Source organism: Colius striatus, chromosome 12 (genome assembly GCF_028858725.1).
Source record: "Colius striatus isolate bColStr4 chromosome 12, bColStr4.1.hap1, whole genome shotgun sequence".
Taxonomy (NCBI): Eukaryota; Metazoa; Chordata; class Aves; order Coliiformes; family Coliidae; genus Colius; species Colius striatus.
The window spans coordinates 22,571,038-22,590,452 of NC_084770.1; the positions used below are offsets into that span (position 1 = coordinate 22,571,038).

The window sequence follows — 19,415 nt, forward strand, 5'->3', positions numbered from 1 at the left end:
GGCTCTGAGGAAATAATTACAGGCTGAGCAAAGGGACCCCACAGATCTTACAGCCCAATAGGTGACAGGAACCAGGAAGGACCACCTTTGTGTGATTTTGATTAGCTCCTGCAGTCAAAAGGATGATTGGAAAGGACATTTTCACAAGAGTAAGTATTTACTTAACCCATATACTAAATAAAACATATTCATGAACTATCAATAACTATCATTCAATTATTTTCCATTAAAAGTCTCAAATTAAATCACAGTCATTTTAGATACCCCATACTTGGTTGTTCTAACAAACAGCAGCATGAAACTGGGGTAAAAACACATCCTGAAATGTGCAGCAAGAAAAGGGGAAATAACTTTTGGAGAAATGATGTAAGGACAAATCCTAAGTGCATTAAAAAGCAACAAGTCATGGTTCAAATCACCAGCCAGGCAAGGCTTTGATAATCTTGTGCACTTAAATCAGCATGTAAATCTCTGAGAAGAGAAGCTGAAATCAACCTTCCATACACAGCAGCAGGGATGGGGCTGCCCCCCACCACTCCAAACCAACCCCAGCCCAGGTTTAAAGGTTTTATCAGTGGCACGTGAAGTCCTGCAGAAGCTCAGAGAGAAAAATGCTTCATTTTTAGTGTGCACTTCTGGCAGTAATTTAGATCTGATCAATTGCACTCTCTTAGTTTCATTATTTATCAGTTTTTATTACTTAAAACAAAGCTTAATTTGTGTCCCTTTAACAGTCACCTGAGTCAAAGGGACAGAGCTCCCTGACAAGCCCCCATACATATAAAAGGCTCATGGTGACCTTTTCCAAAGAACAGCCCTTTTGTTCACAAACTTACTCACCCAAGTATCATTGTATTTTATATCTGTAAATATTTTATCTATTTTATAATAAATATCTATTATTTTAACAATAAATTCTAACAAAAAGTTTACTCTGAGATAATTTGATGAAAGTTTTCTTCAGACACGAGAGTGTTGCAGAACACTTGCAGTTAGGAGGAACACTCTCAGCCTCTCATCTTTGCTTTTTCTCTGTGGTCCTTACAGCAGAAGCTTGCAAAGAAAATGTGTGTTCTACAGAAACATTCTGAGGGGTAGTGATGCCATACAGTAATTACAATCCTTGGAACACAGAGGTATTGATGCAGAATTGCTTTAAGTCTTGAATGTACAGTGATACTCTGCAATGAGCCACACACGTGAGGCTCCCACCAACTCACACCAGGATTCTGCTTTTGTACCAACAACACATGCCCTGTGCTGAAGTTACTTAATTACAGGGTGTCTTTTTGAGTATGAGGAAAAAAGAGCCAGACCTTATCATACGATCCAGGGAGCAATCTGTAACTGCAGGCTGGGTTCAGGGCACAGAGGTATCTCAGCCTCATTAAACCAGCCACACGTGGTCATCTGCAAATAGGTGTTCCATGATGCACATTGCATCATGATGTCAAAGAAATACTTCCACAGCACCTATTGCTGTGACTTTATCACACATTGGGGAGAATCAGCTAAAATCAGGGGGGTGAGAAACAACCTGTCATGAAATACCACAGTAAGTAGGAAATATTTATTACCAGAGTGTCATTTGTAATGGTTAATTAATGGCAAAATAAATAACAAGTTGTAAATTTGGTCCCTAACTGCTTGTTAAAGCTCCCCCAGAGCAGAAGCCAAGGCCAGCAGGAGCAGAATCCAGCCCCACTCTAGGCAGCCTCCTCGTGCAGCAGCAGCGGCTCCACCTCCAGCACCACTGAGTCAGGTCGATCCTCCTGGCGCTGACGGTACAGGAGGAACTGCAGACTCACCTGGGATTTTGGGGTAAGGAAGAAACCAACCAGGGTACAGAGGTGGCATTGGCAGCACTTGCTTTCCATTAAACCCCAAAGAAGCTGTGAGGAATGCAGGCAGCCAGCCGTTTAGTCCTGGCCCTGGCTCTGAATGCCACAGTCTGCAGAGGAAAGCTTAAAACTCACTGTATCGAATCCGTGTACTGTAGTGTGAGTTGATCCCTTTATTTAATCCCAACTGTGGAATTTCTTACATTAGCATACAACCTTTACCAAATCCTGCTTAATGCTCGTTTTCAGTACTTCTTTATGGCAAAAACTCTAATCATATTTTACTTGCAACAGTGGAAAAGGGAACATACAGACAAATTCTAACTCAAAAGCTTCGTATCCCCTTGCTTACATGGCTCAAACACACATGAAAGTGTCCTTTGCTGCCTCATCCTCCTGCTTGCAAGGGTCCTAAGTGTGAAATTCATTAGTAGCAGAAAAGGAACAAGGTTCATCTAGGAACAACAAGGAATCAAACACGTTGCCCTGTACTCCTCCTGCCTCAGTGCTCTGAAAACTGTGGGCTGAGCTGAGGATGGATGCTGGCAAGGAGGGGAGGAAGCTACTTCAACTTTTTCTTAGCAAAAAATCAGCAAAGCCTGCTCAGAAAACAACATTTTCAGTTCCTGCAAAACTCTAGGAGGATGATATTCACAGGCACTGACATGCAGACAACACTATGACTCAATATTTAATGCTGTTTTCAACACCGAACTGTGCAATTAGACATCATCATTTGTTTCTATTGTAAAAATAACAGACCATTGGAAATGCTGCTCATCTAAAAAGAATTAACAAGTATGTACTTGTCCTTTTTCTGGAAGGCTCCAGCTCTCAAATGAAATTAGCTGAGCACAGATAGACTTTACATAAATAAAACCCAACATAAAAAATCAGGGGTATGCACCTAGAATGGACAGGAGAGACTTCTCTCTCTTCAGAACTTTTGACAGCTGAGGAGTTTTAGATTTGAGTACTGAATGTGACACAAACCACTCTTTTTTCTGAAAGAGGTACCATTTTAAGATACAAAGATATACTACAAACCTATCCAGCTGGGCTCTCCCTAAAGTATCCTTTCCTATTCTGAGAAATACAGGTGGCATCTTACAGATCAAGATTTCCCAGTCCCAGAAATCGATACAGAAATGACATAGAAGGCAAAGCAGGGGTTACCAGGAACATGTCTTCACCAAGGCACCTCCCCACAGCCAGCAGCATGGAAGCAGCAGGGGAGGGCTTCCAGCTCCTATCTGCAACATAAGGACCTGGACATGTTCCTGTGTGACCTGATCTAGGTGAACCTGCTTCTGCAGGGGGGTTGGACTAAATGATCTCTAAAGGTCCCTTCTAATGCCTACCATTGTATGATTCTATGACCTGCACAAAAGCCAGTTTAAAGGTACATGGTGTTAAAACACCTGTGTACACAGGTACCTTGCACGAAGTGCCATGTATGCTCATGTAAGTTTAGTTTTCACAGAGCCAGGATCACCACTGCTGTTAGACTTGAACCCTCATTTTACAAATGAAATAGCTTCTCTAGAAGGAAATCTGACCCATAGAATTCTACCAGGAACACTTTAGTTAAAACAACTTGTCTGGTAGACAACGGCTGCAAGAAGTTTGACGCTGATGTATGTAACTACATAGAAATAAGGAGAGGGGGGAAAAAAGCTTTCTGAGAGGCCTGGGATGAACAGAGAAGTAGTTCTCAGCATTCTAGAGCCCCAAAGCCTTCCACCTCTGAGATCCCCCACCTACAGACCAGACAGGATTCCCTTCAGACAGACAGTTTACCCAGAGAAACTTTAAGACCTAAACATACAGCCAGGCTAAAGTGGAGACTACAACCAAAGTGACTTCTCAAAGTTTATGACTCAGTATTTCAAATTTGCTTCACTAAGCGATTCAATGATGATTCAAAAAAAATGAAACAGTTTTGAGACAAAAGCAGTCACCTACAGAGTGCAGAGAAGTTGCATGTTTGGCTGGGAAACAATCCTAGCTGAATTGTCAGGTCAGACTTACATTCTTTGCACAGTGTAAGTAAATGACAAAGCATGATGTTTTGTGGAAGTATATAATGGATACCAAGGGGTTGCCCTGCAAATCACAAAAGGTGCAAGAGTCTGTGTCTGCTTGGCTCTTGCTGAATGTACTTCGGCTGTGTAGTAACAACCTGCCTCCACTTAATGAGAAGCAGCACATGTGGAGGATCTGAACACAGTTCTCTGACAATGGGGTGATGTCAAATGAGAAGTAAAAAGGCAAAAACCTTGGTAAAGGGCTTTGTCTGAACCAGGCACAAAGAGTTGTTTGGATTTGGTGAGAACAGGGGAGGAAGGTGGCAGGGTGGAAGAGGGCAGGTGACTTACAGCAAAGGACAAAGTTTTCTGGAACAAAACTTGCACTAGATTCAGTCTCTGAAACCCAGTGATGGCTGCTGCTACAAGCCTAAGGGCAGAGCTGCTCATCCACTGATTCAGTGCTTCAAAATCTGTGGTATTGCATCCCTGTGTACAAGTGAAACAGGAAGCAATCACACACATAAAACAGAGCTCTAATAAGGTCCACCATTGAACCTCAGAGAGGGCAAACCCAGACTAAGCCTCTCTGACTGACACAAAGCTCTGTCAGACTCACTTAAACCCTGAGCTTTGTGGTCTCTTGAGAAACTCCAACCACTTTCCACTACACAGCAGCAGTTAGAAGGAAACATTTACTGGAAAGGAAAATCGTGCCCAATTTACAACTGGAATGTGTAATGCCGTGAAACTCCCCTTAAAATGAAAAAGGAGGACAATTGACACTTTCCAAGCAACTGGAAACCTGCATTACTTAGTGAAAATAAGTGGCTTATTGTGCATCCAAATCACTTTATCTGTAGACACCTAAAGAACCAGGGTGAGTGTGTTATCCTGTTATTCCAAACCAAAACAACCCCAGTGCAATCCTGCACTAAGCAACGCTGGAGCTGCTGCTTCAGCTATCATCAGGAGTGCACTTGTTTTCTACAAATAGGCAATGCCAGCCATGTCAGATGGAAGGAAAAGAATACTGCAGCAGACACAGAGTAAGTGAACTCTTAATCCTGGCCTGGACCTTGAGAAATGAGACTTTGTTTTCCACCTAATGAAACTCTGGACACTATTAGGAACAAAGGTCTACTAGAATTTGGCAGTTTCTGCAACTACTCCTCAAAACAGAAATTGTCTGTTACACAAATGATCAATTGCAAAACACCTCCCTCTTGGGACTTCTTGGTCTAATTCCTCTGTTTTGCAAAAGCCAGGTGATCCTGTTCCTCATTTTCTGGTCCATCGTGACATATCAGTTTGTTAGGTCTTTTACTTTCTTGCTCAGCAAGAGACAGTAATGAAGCTCTCTCTGTAAAACCATTGGCTTCCTTACCTTCAGGGCTTCTCAAAGCAGGAGGTCTGCTTTTGTTTTTTTTCTTGATTACAAATACTTTATACATTTTCAGCTAACACTAGATACTTGACTAGGTTCCTATAAGCTCCTCAACCTGATTTGGAAGCATCTGTTCTCAATATAATTTGAACTGGAAGACTATTAGCAAGATTGGATTCAGACTCCAATCAAGACAGAACCCAGAAATGAATGTCATGTGCATGCTGGCACTGTGATCCTAGGGCAGGGCACAGAGAGGGGGAGCTTTGTGGCTAATGTAAAAGTTCCTTTTCAGAGCACAGCATAGAAAGGCATCTGCAAATATGCACATAACATACTGTAAGGGTCATCAAGATCCAGTTCTAGGGGGGTTGGGGTAAATAAATACTGGCTGGTTTATGTTTCCAGCTGGGGGGCTGAGGATGGAAGAAAGAGTCACTATTTTATTCATGGAAGAAGAGTCCTGAGCTCTGAATCCAGCCCCACGATGGCAACCCCGAAGCCCTACAGCCTGCTCAAGCAAAAGGAACTGCATGGTCTCAGAAAAGGTAACAACAGCATCTATCCAACAGGGCCACGAGCCACAGCTCAGTCTCACCACTGCACGGCTGTGTTCCCAGGACACAGAATGTTTTGCTGAGCTGCCCACTCGCATCCCCACAGCAGGGGACAGGAGAAGCACAGCTGGCTGGCTGCAGTGACAGTGTAATTTAGCAGTCCATCCCGAGGCCAGCCCCCAGCTCCTCCCAGCCGAGCGCCTCGTGAAATTACTTTAATCAAAAAGACAAGAGCGATGCCTGGGAATCATAACTTCTGGAACCCTTCCAGGTGAATCTGGTAAAGAACTTCCTTTTAATATGGAACAGATTAACATAATATGCTTCAGCATAGCCCTGAAATTACTCTTCATTTCAGCCTGTTTTATAGTTTTATAGAGCTAAGGACCAAGAGGTTTTCAGGCACAAACCTAAAACTCCCACTTCAGGAAAGATCAGAAAGGCTCCTCTTTACACTCTTTTAAGTGAAAATATAACTAGAGAAACAAGATTGAAAACCTACAATGAGGAGTAAGACCACATTGCTGCTCACCAGGCTTTTAAAGCAAAAGTACAGTATTACTCTAAACCTTTTGCTTTTAATGTCTTAATCACAAAATGCTAGTGCACAACCTAGAAAGAGCAAGACTAACAGGTAAGATGCCCACAGGATGTTAGTTACTATGTCATGTCCCCTGAATATAAGAATAAAAAAGGTTTTAAGCTTGCTGAGGACTTTCAAGAAGCCAGCACACTAACCTAGATAACTGTGTATCTGGCCAGCCCTTTGCATGGCTCTACGAGCACAGCCCCTGCTTTTCAGAGGCATTCAGTGTCTCAATGCATTTGATTTTGCCCCAAATCACACAGTTAAGGGTATTCACAGCATTTCTTTGTGAAGTGTCATTTTTCTGAAACTAAGTTGGCCAAAACCTCATTGTCCCTGATTTTAACACAATCTTGCAGTAACACAATTTAACCAGATTCTCAAAGCTGTAGTTCTATATTTGCACTTACAAATGAGCAGGTTTTGGGGGGTTGTTTTGCTTTGTTTGTGGGGGTTTTTTGGGTATGTTCTCTCCTAACAAAAAAAGACATTTATCAGGCAGCAAACCTAAGAAAAACAGCACAATGTGCAACCTCAGCCCTGCAGATTTCCATATGCACTGGTTGCAAGATGTGAATTCACCTGAGCAATGGAGCTCGAAAAAGTAGACATTTACTATAAACTTGTTCTACTTACCAAGCAGTATTATTACAAAAAAGCATTCCAATTATAGTTCTGAAAGATCAGGTAGAATCACAGAAAAGAAGAAAATCCCCATCATTTCTGACCTACTCCCTAATAAGCCCATCCTGAGGAACTCTGGCTTGGAAAAGGATACAAAAAGGTCTAGAAACAAAACTCCAAAGCTCCCAATGAGCCACGGAAGATGGTGTAAAAAGTAGAGGGCCTGGAAGGATTTGGCAGCTGGCATCTTTAAGACAAGGCTCAGTCCATATGTAGAGTTTCCCATCATGGCTAATGCAAACAGCAGATACGAAGTGCCTTCTGTTGATCTTCGTCGGAACTAAAGGGAAGTTTTCACAGACACAAACAAATGTTAAAACGTGTATCCCAGGAGCCAAATATAGCTATTCTTTGCATTTTGTATTCTAACACATCCAAAGACTTTCTGTCATTCCTGTCCATCTCTTCCCAGGCTCTGGATTCTCCCACCTTAGCACTTTCAGCATAGAAAACTATAGACACTGTCACATTTCCTAGAGACAGCTCCAGTTAGTGTAACTTTGGTGGAAGTGTAAAGCAGCAAGGATAATCATAGAAGCATAGAATAGAATCATAGAATGGTAGGGACCTTTAGAGATCATCTAGTCCAACCCCCCTGCAGAACCAAGTTCACCTCACAAATGGCATTTCACTCTTTAGAAATCTATTGCTCTATCAGTCTCTGTAGTAGACTTTTCCTCTGGGGAGGAAAAGGTAGATGAGGAATATGTATGGGCTTGGAAATGAACCAGGAGACTGTAGACAACAGACAGTATAAAACCTTCTGCTCTTCTGTTGTGTTTGTCCCTGTTTTGGTTGGTTGGTTGAATATACTGAGAGTGAAGAAACTGGGGGGGAAAAAAAAGAGTAATGGTATGTCTGGGGAAAGGGGCTAAAAGTCTAAATTCATTTTCCCTGATTCTAACATTTAGTTACTTCAGGTGGAATAGTTTGGAGAAAGAAAAGGGGAGATGCCACTCGGTCATGACAACAATCACACAAAGCATGTTTCTGCTCATATCAGATAAACCCAACTGTAAACACTTCCTCAGCCAATCAATCCTCTTCCATCAATCAGAGACCGTTATTTTCCTTAAATTCTGCCATCCTCCTCTGAATAGGGGTGGGGGAAAAAAGGAATTTCTTTTTTTTTAAACTACTTTAGACAGTCACAAAATCAAAGCAGGCTCTGGAGTTCAAGAGGGCTCACTGTTAGGGAGAATCCAACATCTAAAGCAACAGAGAGTACTTTGTACCATATGCAAGTGTACTTGGCCAAAAACCCACTTACGTTTTTATACAGCTGAGGAAATCTACTTCCCAAGTAAAACACACAGGACATATAGCCACAAATGAAGCCTGACATTTCAATCATATCAAGAGAGTTCTGAAAAAGAAAGGTACATGTATTTTGGCAAGGATGTTTTCAGGCATTTCAGAGGATTAAACTGAAAGTCCGCTAGCTGATGTTCTGGACAGAACTCCTTTCAAAGCACTTCAGTGCTGCTCTTCAAATGACCAAAGAGGACTAGAAAGGGTTTAATCTTTCTCTCACAACAATGCCCACTGCTGCATCATAGCCACGACCGAGATCAAAACTACTGCCGGGCTTCAGGATAGCGCACTAATATCAATCCAGTGCTCCTGCTAAAAAAGCCTGGGCACAATAATTCAAACCAAAACTAAGAACTGTGGCAAAGGCCGCTACAAAAAAATGAATCATCCTGTCTGGAGAAAGCAAAACACTCATTTTTCACAGTTTCAGAGTTGTTAGTTTCCTCACTCCGGCTGTGTTTTGAAAACAAGCTGCTTCCCTGCTGGGCAGTGTTGCTGGATTACAATTATTTTACTGGCATTAGTATGGAGGCACTCAGATTGCTAGAATAGCCTGTGAACCTTCCAGCTGAAACGCCAGCAGCAGCAGGTACAATTGTAATTTTCCACTTTTATTGATTTCACTTGTGTCTGTGCAGTCTCTACACGGCTGCCTACGGCGTGTGACACGCAGGAACACACCACGCAGATGTGTTATTTCGCAGAGCAGCACATCCTAACGACCCAAGGGACAGGAAAAAAGCCCCAAACCCAGGAAACTGCTAACAGAAGCAGTTTTATAATGTCTTCATTTTGAGATGGATGCCTCACAGTTGCCACATCTGCATAGTGCCACGTTTATGGTCTCTACATCGTTGTTACAAACATCACCCAGTTCTCCCTAAAGCTCAGAGTACGTGGTCCTTCCAAGATACTTGTGGGTGGGATTTTTGGGGGGGAATGCAAGCAGGTAAGAACTTACATTACTCCTGTTGATTACTGTACTCTGGTTGTGGTTTCTTAGTAACAGCTGGCAGAGGACAATAACACACAGTGCTATACACACCATGATCCAGGTCACACAGAAATTCCTCAGACCTTTGCTGCCTAGAACGACATACAAACAGACCAGCTGAAAAATCACATCTGCTGTTGATTTGAGGTCACTTGTTGCTTGGAATATGAACACATAAATGCAAAGGTAGGACTTTGTGTATCTTGGCAGCAATGTAAGTCCAACTCTTTCTTCTGGGCCTTGTGTCCAACCCTGCTCACTATCATAGCTGTGCTGGGTCTTTATGCAATGGCAGAGGTGCAGGAACAGGAGAGGAACTCCTTCAACAGCTCCTTCTTATATTAACTCCTAACAGTTTATGATTAAGTAACACCTGATAAATAGAAAATTGCTAAGTAAAGTAAAATATAACAGCTTCCTTCAACACAACTTGATTAAAAACTGCATATGTAAGGATATTTGAATTTAAATGAACTTAAATGGTTTTAGGACAAATATGTCATCTAAGTGCTGTGACCATGGTTAGCTAGATATCCAGCCTTATTGAGACTCATATATTCAAAGCCACAGATGCCCACAAGACAACTGGAAAATGGCAGGCCATCCTACACAACCCCAGAGCTACGCTGTCTTCTGGATCGGCAAGATGCTGGTAAAGCTCTGCAGTCACTGTTACCAGTGGAACTAACTGCTGTACAGCATTAGTAAGCCTGTCTGAAAGATCTGTAGTCTAACACAGGCTTAGTAGTGCTAAACTGAGCAACTTGTCCAGGGCATCTGCTCCAGAACTGGGTACTGAGAAACCTTCTTTTGCAGCTTTAATCACAGTACCACTCCTCCCTCTCCAGCTCTGCAAACCACTCAGCTGGAGCAGGCAGTAAAAATGCACAAAAGCCTGTGTTTGTTTTCAAGAGTAGGCAGCAGGAAGGAAATTTCTTCAGCACTGATCTATCTCTCCAGGTTTATTATCAGTTCCATATTGAATGACTCTGCTTCATCCCTATTTAGTCTGCTGGGCAGGCATCTGTTTTACCTCAGCTTTTTGTTAGCTCTGCTGTACCATGGATTTTCTTTGATAGTTTGTTGGGTTTTTTTAGATTGATGAGTTAATGTTTTTGATTTGATACAATGTGAACAGAGCTTTCCATCTTCCATTTCAGTCCAAACAGTAGCCCATTGGTAGGCTGAATACTACAACCACTCCCAGGACTTTACAAAGCACAACCCAAGTAATTTCATTTCCCTTGAATATGTCTTTTAACTGTATGTATTGAAACAGAGCATATGAAGATGTCAGGATATTTTGTGTTATAAGCAAATAAAGTCCAGTTTCAATCAACCTGGAGAAAACTAACTGAGCCACACAAAGAAATAATGTCTGCTTTCAACTTATACATATATTTAGGTAGCTGTAAGTAGACAGTAAAACCATGGAGTAAGTTACAGAACCAGATTCCACAAAACTATCGTATTTTTTAATGTCTATACTAACTGAAACTGCTACATGGAAGATATATACAGATATTACATGGGTAAGAGAAGAGCAAGGTAGAAAGGAAGAGAAGAGAAATGGGTAGGATTTTCCCAAGAGCCTGAGAAATCAGGAAGCAATAACTACTTCAACTAGAACTGGTGCACTTTGTATTTTGCTCCCTCTGAAAACAAAGTGATTTAAAAGCTGTAGGAAATGTCAAAGTAAAGAGTGTGCCACATTACATAAAAGGTTTATAATTGTTGAAAACCCTTACATTTTGTCATCTTCTGGTTTTTGAGCTTATAGTAGACAAATTGTGAAGTCATGATTATATCCATGCTCACATAAAAAATGGCAGTGACAATCTGAAAGAGAAGATACATTCGCTTGTTCAGTAGGGAAAATAGTTCAAAATATCAGAACTGCATGGAAGTTTTTCTTCATAACCATCATGTGAATGACAAACACCAAAGTGCCAAAAAAGCCAGTGTTGCCACTGCTGAACAGGTAAGGCCACTGCAGATGAAAGCAGCATCAGCTTCACCCAACTGGGACTCGCTGACACAATCACAGCAGACGATCATTTTCCAGGAGGCATAATGCAAAATTCCTGCCTGGGCAGATAAATCCTTCCTGCCCAGAAGCTTAAGGCTGCTCCACCTAGTTTCCCAGCACTTTGGAACCTACTAATCTTATTTAGTGCCTCTTATGTCAGTAACAGGAACCCCATCTGCTTTCTTCGCCTTCTCATAATGAGGAGATGGAATGGTCAGTGCCATGTGCTAAGTTGTGAAAGAGAAGACAACTCTGTCCACCCTCAGGTCCATCTCCAGCCTGTGAAAGCTTCTGCAGGTGAGCAACATATACCTCTTTCTCTTTTAATTAAGAGTCCAAAATACAAGCCACAGGGGTAAAGAAGTTTCAGATATGTTAACATCCAGCTGTTCCTTTCGGAGAAACCCTCTCCTTAATGAACAAAATACATTTTCAAGTTAGTCAGATATTAACAGCTTGGAACTAGCACATCCTTGTTACTACAGTCTTCTTAAGAAACAACAAGGATGTTTAAGAAGTAGTTGCCTCCAAACAGCTTGATCCCTTACAAGCTAAACACAGCTTCCTCCCAGTCCTTTCCAGCCCTATTTGCTCTTTGAGCTTATTTTGAAGCTGATGCTCAAATGAAAACTCCCCACTTCACTCATCACTGAGCAACACCCAGTAAGTCTCTTTCAATGTTAATTACAAGTGTGAACTGATTCCTCTAACACACTACAGCATGACTGGAAATATTTGGGAAAGTAATGAGGTATTTTGCAGGAGGCAGATCAGAGAACACAACACAAAACTCCTTTCTTTCCCAGCTCTGGGAATAGTAAGTTATCCTGGAGTTTAAAGAGCTAGCTTAAAAAGGATAAATCAAAAAGCAGGAATATTGACAGATTACCTGGATTGGTAGTTGATTTGTTAAATAGCAGCCTATGACATTTGCAAGATCTCCAGCTATCCAACACAGCAGAAAGCCTGACGACAGTGCTTGATCCACTCTCCCGTTCCGAGCAGCAATGTAAATTTGACTGGCACAAATTCCAAAGGTAATGGTGAAATAATGGAAGCACGGAATGTTTAATAAGCTCAGAAGTACATTTTTCAAAATCTGAATGAAGGAAGATTAAAACTCTAGCCACAAGAGACCTATCACAGCAATACTCCGCTTACCCCTTTGAAGAAGAACTCAGTATCACTACGGCTCACTGCGTCTCAGTCTAACGTAACAAAAGACTCAAATCACAACCTCATTACTGCTGCATGTGCTCCTTTTTTTGTGGCCTGCACTGAAATACCATTTTCTGGACATCAGAAGTGTGCTGTAAGCATTTGATATTCATCTGCTGTAAATACCTGACTTCAAAATACTGAAATAAGAAAAACACTGTTATTTAACGTAGGAGGGCTAAGAACAAGCAACGCTCCTGGAAGAGTTGAAGCTGCACTTGGGCCTCTAAACTGGAGGACTGGATTCCCAATGGAGAGGGACTACGAAGCAACCCCAAACCTGAGTCCATTAGACATATCCTGATGAATCCCATGCTCAACTAATATTTCTGAAGCTCAATAGCTTACTAAGAGCAGCTTTACTCTGCTTGACTTCCACATCCCTTTTACTAGTTCAGAAACCCGTATCCCCCTTATGGGGACAGACTTTGGAGTCAATCCCATTTTGTTTCAGGCGTTTTCACCTGCTAGGGCCATTTCTACTTTTCCTTTGTCATCTCCCACCTACATATTTGAAAGCTGAAGCCAGTGCCAGCGACCAAACAACAATCAGTTTGGCACTACCCAAGTTCTAACTCATGTGCTGCTGACCTTTTCCAAACCCAAATGTAATTGGCAGGAGCCGGCACCACAGCATGTGGTTTAAATAAACACTGAGCCTGCTTGTGCTGCAAGTGTGCTTGTGCGTGCACACACATCTCAGGGTGGAGAAGATAAGGGAGAAGAGGTGATTTATCCTCATTTGCTCTAAGTGGCAGAGATTAGTGTCAATTCAGTACAACAGAACAGTACATCAAGCTCATTTGTCAACCACCAAATATTTTTGCAAACAACATGCTTCTCTGGCATATTATATCTGTGTTATGCAGATAGAGAAACATTTCCAAGATAAGATTTTATTTTAAAGGCAGCTTTTGAAAAAGGCTTCGGGCAAGATTACTCATGTTTGAATCTGAGGACTGCTTAAGACTTTCAACTTACGGTATTGCAGCAAACAGAAAGCAGACAATGGAAATCAGTCCTATGACAACGCTCCAATACTCCCACACGTCCTCGACACATTCTTCTAGGAGATGCCAAATCCATGGTGTTCCATTTATGCACAATCTCCTATTCTCTACTGGGGAGATATTGAAAGCATGTGGATGCAGCTCAGAAGCCATCGTTCCCGGACCGAGATTCAGTTCCAGAAGTTTATTTCTGCCTCCATTTTTTACCCCATGCAAATCCACAAATCCACAAATCCGTTTATTACCAGCGCTGAATATCCTCTGTGAAAAGACCTCTGCATGCAGATGGATGCTGCAGAGCACAGCTATTCCCAATCTCATCAAGGGACCTGCCAAATTCAAAGAAATAAATATAGCCAGTGTGAATAAGACATTAACCATGCAATGTTTGCTTATTTTCACTGCTTGCAGAAGAGGAGTTGGACTTCCAAGAAAGAAAAATACTCTGTGGTTCAGATTTAGATCTTAGTCTGAGGTTGTGTTAGACCCAGCCTGCCAGTTACACCGAGGTGCCAGCAATCTGCTACAGCAGGAAGGAAAGCAAGCAATTTATTTGCACTTAAGACCAAAACTCTGATTTTTGTGTTCGACATTGTGCCAATAAAGTAACTGTAACATTCTTTAAAGGTCCAAGCCCAGATCACACACATTATGTGTCTTTGTATGCAACTAATTTCAGGATAATGTTACGAAAAAGAAGTCACTGCAGACTCAGATTCCAGGTGGGCTCTGTGGTCTACTTTGATCCAGCTGGTCCATCAGACTAACTAGTGATTCAACATAGTGTGACGCAGTTTGCATTCTTTAATTCTCCAGAGGAAAGATGGAAAGCAGAAGAGACTTGCAGAAGGCAAATGGAGGGTACTCCTGCTCCCCAAGATCCTCTGAATGAAACATAATAGTGCAATACAGTTTAAACTTTGAAACAAGAGAGGGTGGGGTTTGACTTGTATATCTTCTTGTATAAGAAAATATATGTGTATAATGTATTTCTACATTTATAATGCCTCTGGAGGTTTTTGGGGAGGGACTTTTTTTTGTTGCTGGTGAAATATCCATCCTATTTGAAATGTTAGCATTCCCTTAGGAGGCTGACCACTACAAAATTGAAGAGAACTTTGATAAAAATGCAGCATTGTCTATTACTATTCCTTCAAACTTGTTGCTGACAAAAAAAAAAACAGCTGATGAATCATCATCTGAACGAGCAGGGTAAGACCTCTGAAGGTTAATAATTCCTCCTACAGAGGAGGCTGAAATGAAGGAGCTATTAAGCAAAAAAGCCAGAGGAAAGGCACTGTTTAAAAAGATCCAAATCCAACAGGATAAGTACTGTACCAACAGCTTCAGCTGTTTAGTGTTTAAAGACAGATGTAGAACCAGTAACAGGAAAGACTGTGAAAATTTGTAAGACCCTTTGGAACATCCGAGATGCACAGGGAATTCAGGAGACAGGAAGAACACTGAGGTATAATGGCATCCCTCTAGAAGTGCATAAAGTTATACAGTATCTCCCAGACAACAGTCTCCAAGGTCTGTTGTTCGTGGCTGGGGTTTATGATGTTCTTCCCTCCACAAACATGGGCACATGGATGGAAAGGATGATGATATACCTTTTCTGCAGTGGAACAGGTTGGGGCCACTCTTGTCATGCACCAAACTGTTCTCAAATCTTGACAAAGTCTCACACAGTTTGTTTTCGAGAAGCATCATTCACTGTGAAGTTAGGACTCACTTTGCTAGTCACGGGGAAACCCACTTTTTCCTTTGATGAGACTTCAGGGATCTGTGATGGGAAATGCTGCCGCAAGTGTTCTGCAGAAATTGGCCTCCCCTCAAGAGAAACATCATCGTGGGACCTAAACCAATTAAACAATAAGACACTAAATATGTGTTAACACACTAAGAATTCCCCTTAGTCTATAAGAGATACTCACCTTATTCTGGTGAAGTTATTAGACTTTGCAGCCACCTCTGAAAAGACGACTAATCTGGGAGGAACATCAAAGCACACGTGCTGCTGAGGAGGCAGGTTCTAGGCATGAGCTTTCAGCCATGCATAGACATTGTAACAAAAAGCCCATACATGCTCATGAAGTTTCATCCCAATAAGCCAAACGTGTGAGATGTAAAAAATAGCATGGTAAAATTGAAGGTGGTATTTTAGATTAATGGCTGAAGAAGGAGGTTTAACGTGGTTTGTGAAACCATGTCAGAATATCCCAATTGCACTTGGACTCAGGCATGCAAAAGCTCTCTTGTAAGATCAAGGACTATGTGGCAGCAAGTCTAAACAAGGCAATTCAGACTCAGCCACCTGATCTCATGCTATAGCCTGCTCCAAACCCCTGCAGCTATTACGGAAAACCAAACAGTTTAGAAAGTGGTAGGAATTAGACAGACCACTTATGCTCCCCAGATGACTGCAGACTTGAGCTTTGGCCTCCTGCCACACGGCACACTTCACACATTTCAAGCATGTGGATATTCTGGGCTTCTTATTACTTTGCATTTATGCAGCAGGATGATGTTTTTGTTGCCAGTCCTGGTGACTGTATTTTTCATCTCACAATAGTTGCTAATTTTCTTAAAACCCCACCAAAGGGAGGGGGGGCTGATCACCAAAACCAAGTCCTCTGGCACTGCAGTATTTCATGAGTACACTTTCAGCTTGAAAGAGTGGTGGTGTTTGAGCTATCCCAGTACAGATGGTCCCCTCCTCCAATACCTACAATCCTGCACTGACGTTTGCATTTGTCATCAACATTTGACCTGATGTAGGTGGAGCTGCTTGATGATCTCTAAAGGTCCCTTCCAACCCCTACCATTCTGTGATTCTGTGATTTAAAAAGAAAACCCTTTTGCTTTCATTTGGTTGCATTAAATATTTTCCACCTGAAAAGAGGATAAGGAGACTGCTATGACAGGATTCAAGTTGCCAATGATGAGAAAAGGAAAAGGTGACTGAAGTTCCTGTTTCTGCCCAAGTACTAGTTACCAGCATTTGGAAACATTACAGTAGAGCTGTTATTTTCACAGAACAGTTACCTTGCAGCCTTGACATCACGCCTTTCTGAAAAGCTTTAGTGTTTCTCTAGCTAGAAATAAAATCATTACAGTGCAAGACATTTAGTAATAAGGACTCGGTAGCTTCAGACTCCCGTTTGGACACTTTCTTGTTTTAATAGCTTGTTCTGTGGCTAAAAAAATGTGCAAACAGAAATAGTCAATGGCTTAAAAGTGAAATGCACTTCGTTAAGAGCAGCTTCTCAGTGCAGAGAAGGAAAGGCAAGCTTCCCCTGGAACTTGGAAGGCTTGCCACAGATTCTCTGCCTCTCCAGCTGCCAAACTGCTGCGAACATCCAGGCGCTCTGGCTGATGCATGTTCCTAGATGTCAAGTAACGAGACATTACCAGTAATGTGTTAAGATGTCAGATATGTGTGTTTGGCAGATTTGCACATTCTCTAAATGGCAGCTACTAACAGCTTGAAATCCAAAAGGATGTTGTATAGTACTCATAATTTAGTTACTACTGGGGAAAAAAAATCAGAGCTGAGCTAAGGAGTAACTCAGGGTTTCTTCCAACCTTGCCCAGTATTAACGCAGACATTGTATTTTGTCTCCAGCTATTCTCTAAATAAATTTTCACACGCTCCTGATCGTGAATGCTGCCTCTTCATCATCAGACTTTACCTTGAAACCAAGCCCAGTTCTCACAGAGCACTTCCAACTTAGCGTGTGCAAAGGAAAAAAAACCCAAACAAGCAGCCCAAACCATCAAACCCTGAGGCAGCGCCTTTCTCCCGGAGGGGGCAGCGCCTTTCTCCCGCAGAGCGCCGCGGGCACCGCAGCCCCGGGGAGCCCGGCGCGCTGCGGGAAGGAGGTCCCGGAGGTGGCAGCTGCTGTGGTCTCTGCAGACCCTGGGTGCCCCGGCACATCCCACAGGGTGATGGCACTTGGTCATCCCAAGAGAGGTGAGAACGAGGAAGGCGGCGATAAAGGAGTTAAGGACGGCGTTAAGAAAGGTGAGCGACTCTCCGGCACCAAGTACGCAGCAACGCACGGGGGGGGCTCGGGCCGAGGAGTCCCGGGGAGGCGAAGACACGCACCCGAGCGGGGCGGGCACCGACCTGGTGAGGGCTGCTGCTGCTCCGGGGATGCGGCGGGGCCGCCCGGCGCCGGGGCGCGGTTTCGCTGCGCGGAAGACCCCGCGCTCGGGGGGTTGCGCTCGGGGAGGGGGCTACGCGGCCGCCACCCACCGGACGGCGTCGGGAGAGACCCCGGCACTCACCCCGGCGGCTACGGCGCGGCTCGAGCTCGGACACGGCGGGGACACAGCGGCGGCACCGCCCGCCCCTTTCCCCTCCCCTCCCCGGGCTCCGCTCCGCTCGGGCCGCGCCGCGCCCGCCGCTCCATCCCGCGCCGCAGCCGCGGGGCCCGGGCGCCCTCTGCGGGCGAGCAGCGGAACGGGGACCCTCGGCTCGCATCGCCCCTCAGCCCGAGCAGTCCGCTCCTCGCTACCGAGCGCAGCAGCGCCGAGGCTGAGCTTGCGCCGAGGAACGGGACAAGGTGCTGGCGCAGTGCCAGGATCATAGAATGGTGGGGGTTGGAAGGGACCTTTAGAGATCATCTAGTCCAACCCCCCTGCAGAAGCAGGGTCACCTAGATCAGGCTGCAAAAGGATGCTGATGCTCCGAGTCACGGCAGCGAACCGCCGTGCTCCACGCAAACCACGCAGCCGCTGCTCCCGGACAACTTGGAGATCGTTCCCAATGTTTTCTCACGCAGCCCCGTGCAGACCCCAGGTGCCAGACGGGGTGCTTATGCTGACAAGACTCTTCAGGCAGTTGCATCAGCGGCGCTGCCCCTCTTTTATACAAGAAAACGTCGCTCCCAGGGCAGCTGTTGGGAGGAATAAAGCACTGAGGTTTCACACCAAGAGGCCCCCACCCCATCTGTTTACCGCCAGCATGCCCTTTGCAGGCACAGCCTCTGCCCTGCACTCCTCACAAACACCCTGGTGACCTTTCCAGAGCTGCGTTAGTACCCGCTGGACTCACGGAGCCTTGGCAGCTCTCTCACTCCACCTTTTCACCCACACCCTAATGGCAGCTGGGGATCTGCCATCCAAGGAAGTGTAAGGAACAATCCCAGCATGTGCACTCTTGGGCATGAATAAAATATTTTGGGAGGAAAGGGTGTTGTATAATTTACTGCATTTTTAACACAATTTTATGTTTCATTCTCGTGCAGGCTCATCATTTCTGTACTTACTGCAGCCTAACTAATTAACTCAGGGTTGGGAGAATGATTAAAGGAAGGCTGGGGTATCTGCATTGTTCTGGTTTAATTGCTGCTCAAGCAATGATTCAGTGTTGGTTTTGGCAGTTGAGCAGCATTTGTCTGGCACAGTGAAGTTCCCTGTTTGTGTCTATGAGGCTCATCTGTTGTTGATGGGCAAAAGCATGCAGATTTGTAAAATTTCTAGCAGCAGACAGGCTCAGGGAAGGAATAGGTTTTGTTACATGCCTTGCAATGTTCTGGCTGAGATGCTCAAGTGGTGCCTGTTGTTGCAGAGCCTGCGAGCTGGAACCTGCTCACCTGTGAACACAGAATTGGGTCTGATGCAGAGCGGGAGAAGAGGGGAGCAGGCTGGAAGGAGCTTGCCACACTGCAGGAAAGGCCACACTGGCAGCAGGGCTGCACACAGCATCACTCTCTCACACCTCCCACTGCCTCTTGGTGTAACTCACGTGGCACCCATCT

At 43.8% G+C, this 19,415-nt stretch overlaps 2 protein-coding genes across 4 annotated transcripts in view; one reads left to right on the forward strand and one right to left on the reverse strand.

The window, feature by feature from the left end:
* Positions 1 to 938: 938 nt before the first annotated feature.
* Positions 939 to 17,998, reverse strand: LOC104560253 (lysosomal amino acid transporter 1 homolog). 3 transcript variants are annotated; one of them, XM_062005621.1, is made up of 9 exons: positions 17,941 to 17,998; positions 15,383 to 15,506; positions 13,619 to 13,976; positions 12,309 to 12,438; positions 11,139 to 11,229; positions 9,358 to 9,482; positions 8,353 to 8,448; positions 7,177 to 7,362; positions 939 to 1,808 (listed from the first exon to the last, which is right to left on the reverse strand). In XM_062005621.1, the coding sequence occupies exons 3-9, from the start codon at positions 13,966 to 13,968 to the stop codon at positions 1,707 to 1,709; spliced, it is 1,080 nt and encodes a 359-aa protein (XP_061861605.1). In that variant the 5' UTR covers positions 13,969 to 13,976; positions 15,383 to 15,506; positions 17,941 to 17,998; the 3' UTR covers positions 939 to 1,706. The 3 variants fall into 3 exon arrangements, with proteins under 3 accessions (XP_061861605.1, XP_061861604.1, XP_010203838.2); XM_062005620.1 differs by having other exon boundaries at positions 17,780 to 17,978; XM_010205536.2 differs by lacking the exons at positions 15,383 to 15,506; positions 17,941 to 17,998 and adding an exon at positions 15,261 to 15,326.
* VEPH1 (ventricular zone expressed PH domain containing 1) overlaps positions 17,599 to 19,415 on the forward strand; it is a 98,538-nt gene continuing 96,721 nt past the window's right edge. Inside the window, exon 1 of the mRNA XM_062005612.1 lies at positions 17,599 to 17,674. The gene's annotated coding sequence lies outside the window, so the exon portion shown is untranslated. The remainder of the gene's footprint in view (positions 17,675 to 19,415) is intronic.

Excerpts from the sequence above, each read along its gene's own strand:
- LOC104560253 (XM_062005621.1), bottom strand. The coding sequence starts at position 13,968 with ATGAGATTGGGAATAGCTGTGCTCTGCAGCATCCATCTGCATGCAGAG. Across the intron at positions 12,439-13,618 it reads TTTCTGTTTGCTGCAATACC|TCAAATTTACATTGCTGCTC; the intron begins GTAAGTTGAAAG and ends AATTTGTGCCAG. Across the intron at positions 11,230-12,308 it reads CAAATCAACTACCAATCCAG|ATTGTCACTGCCATTTTTTA; the intron begins GTAATCTGTCAA and ends CTTCTCTTTCAG.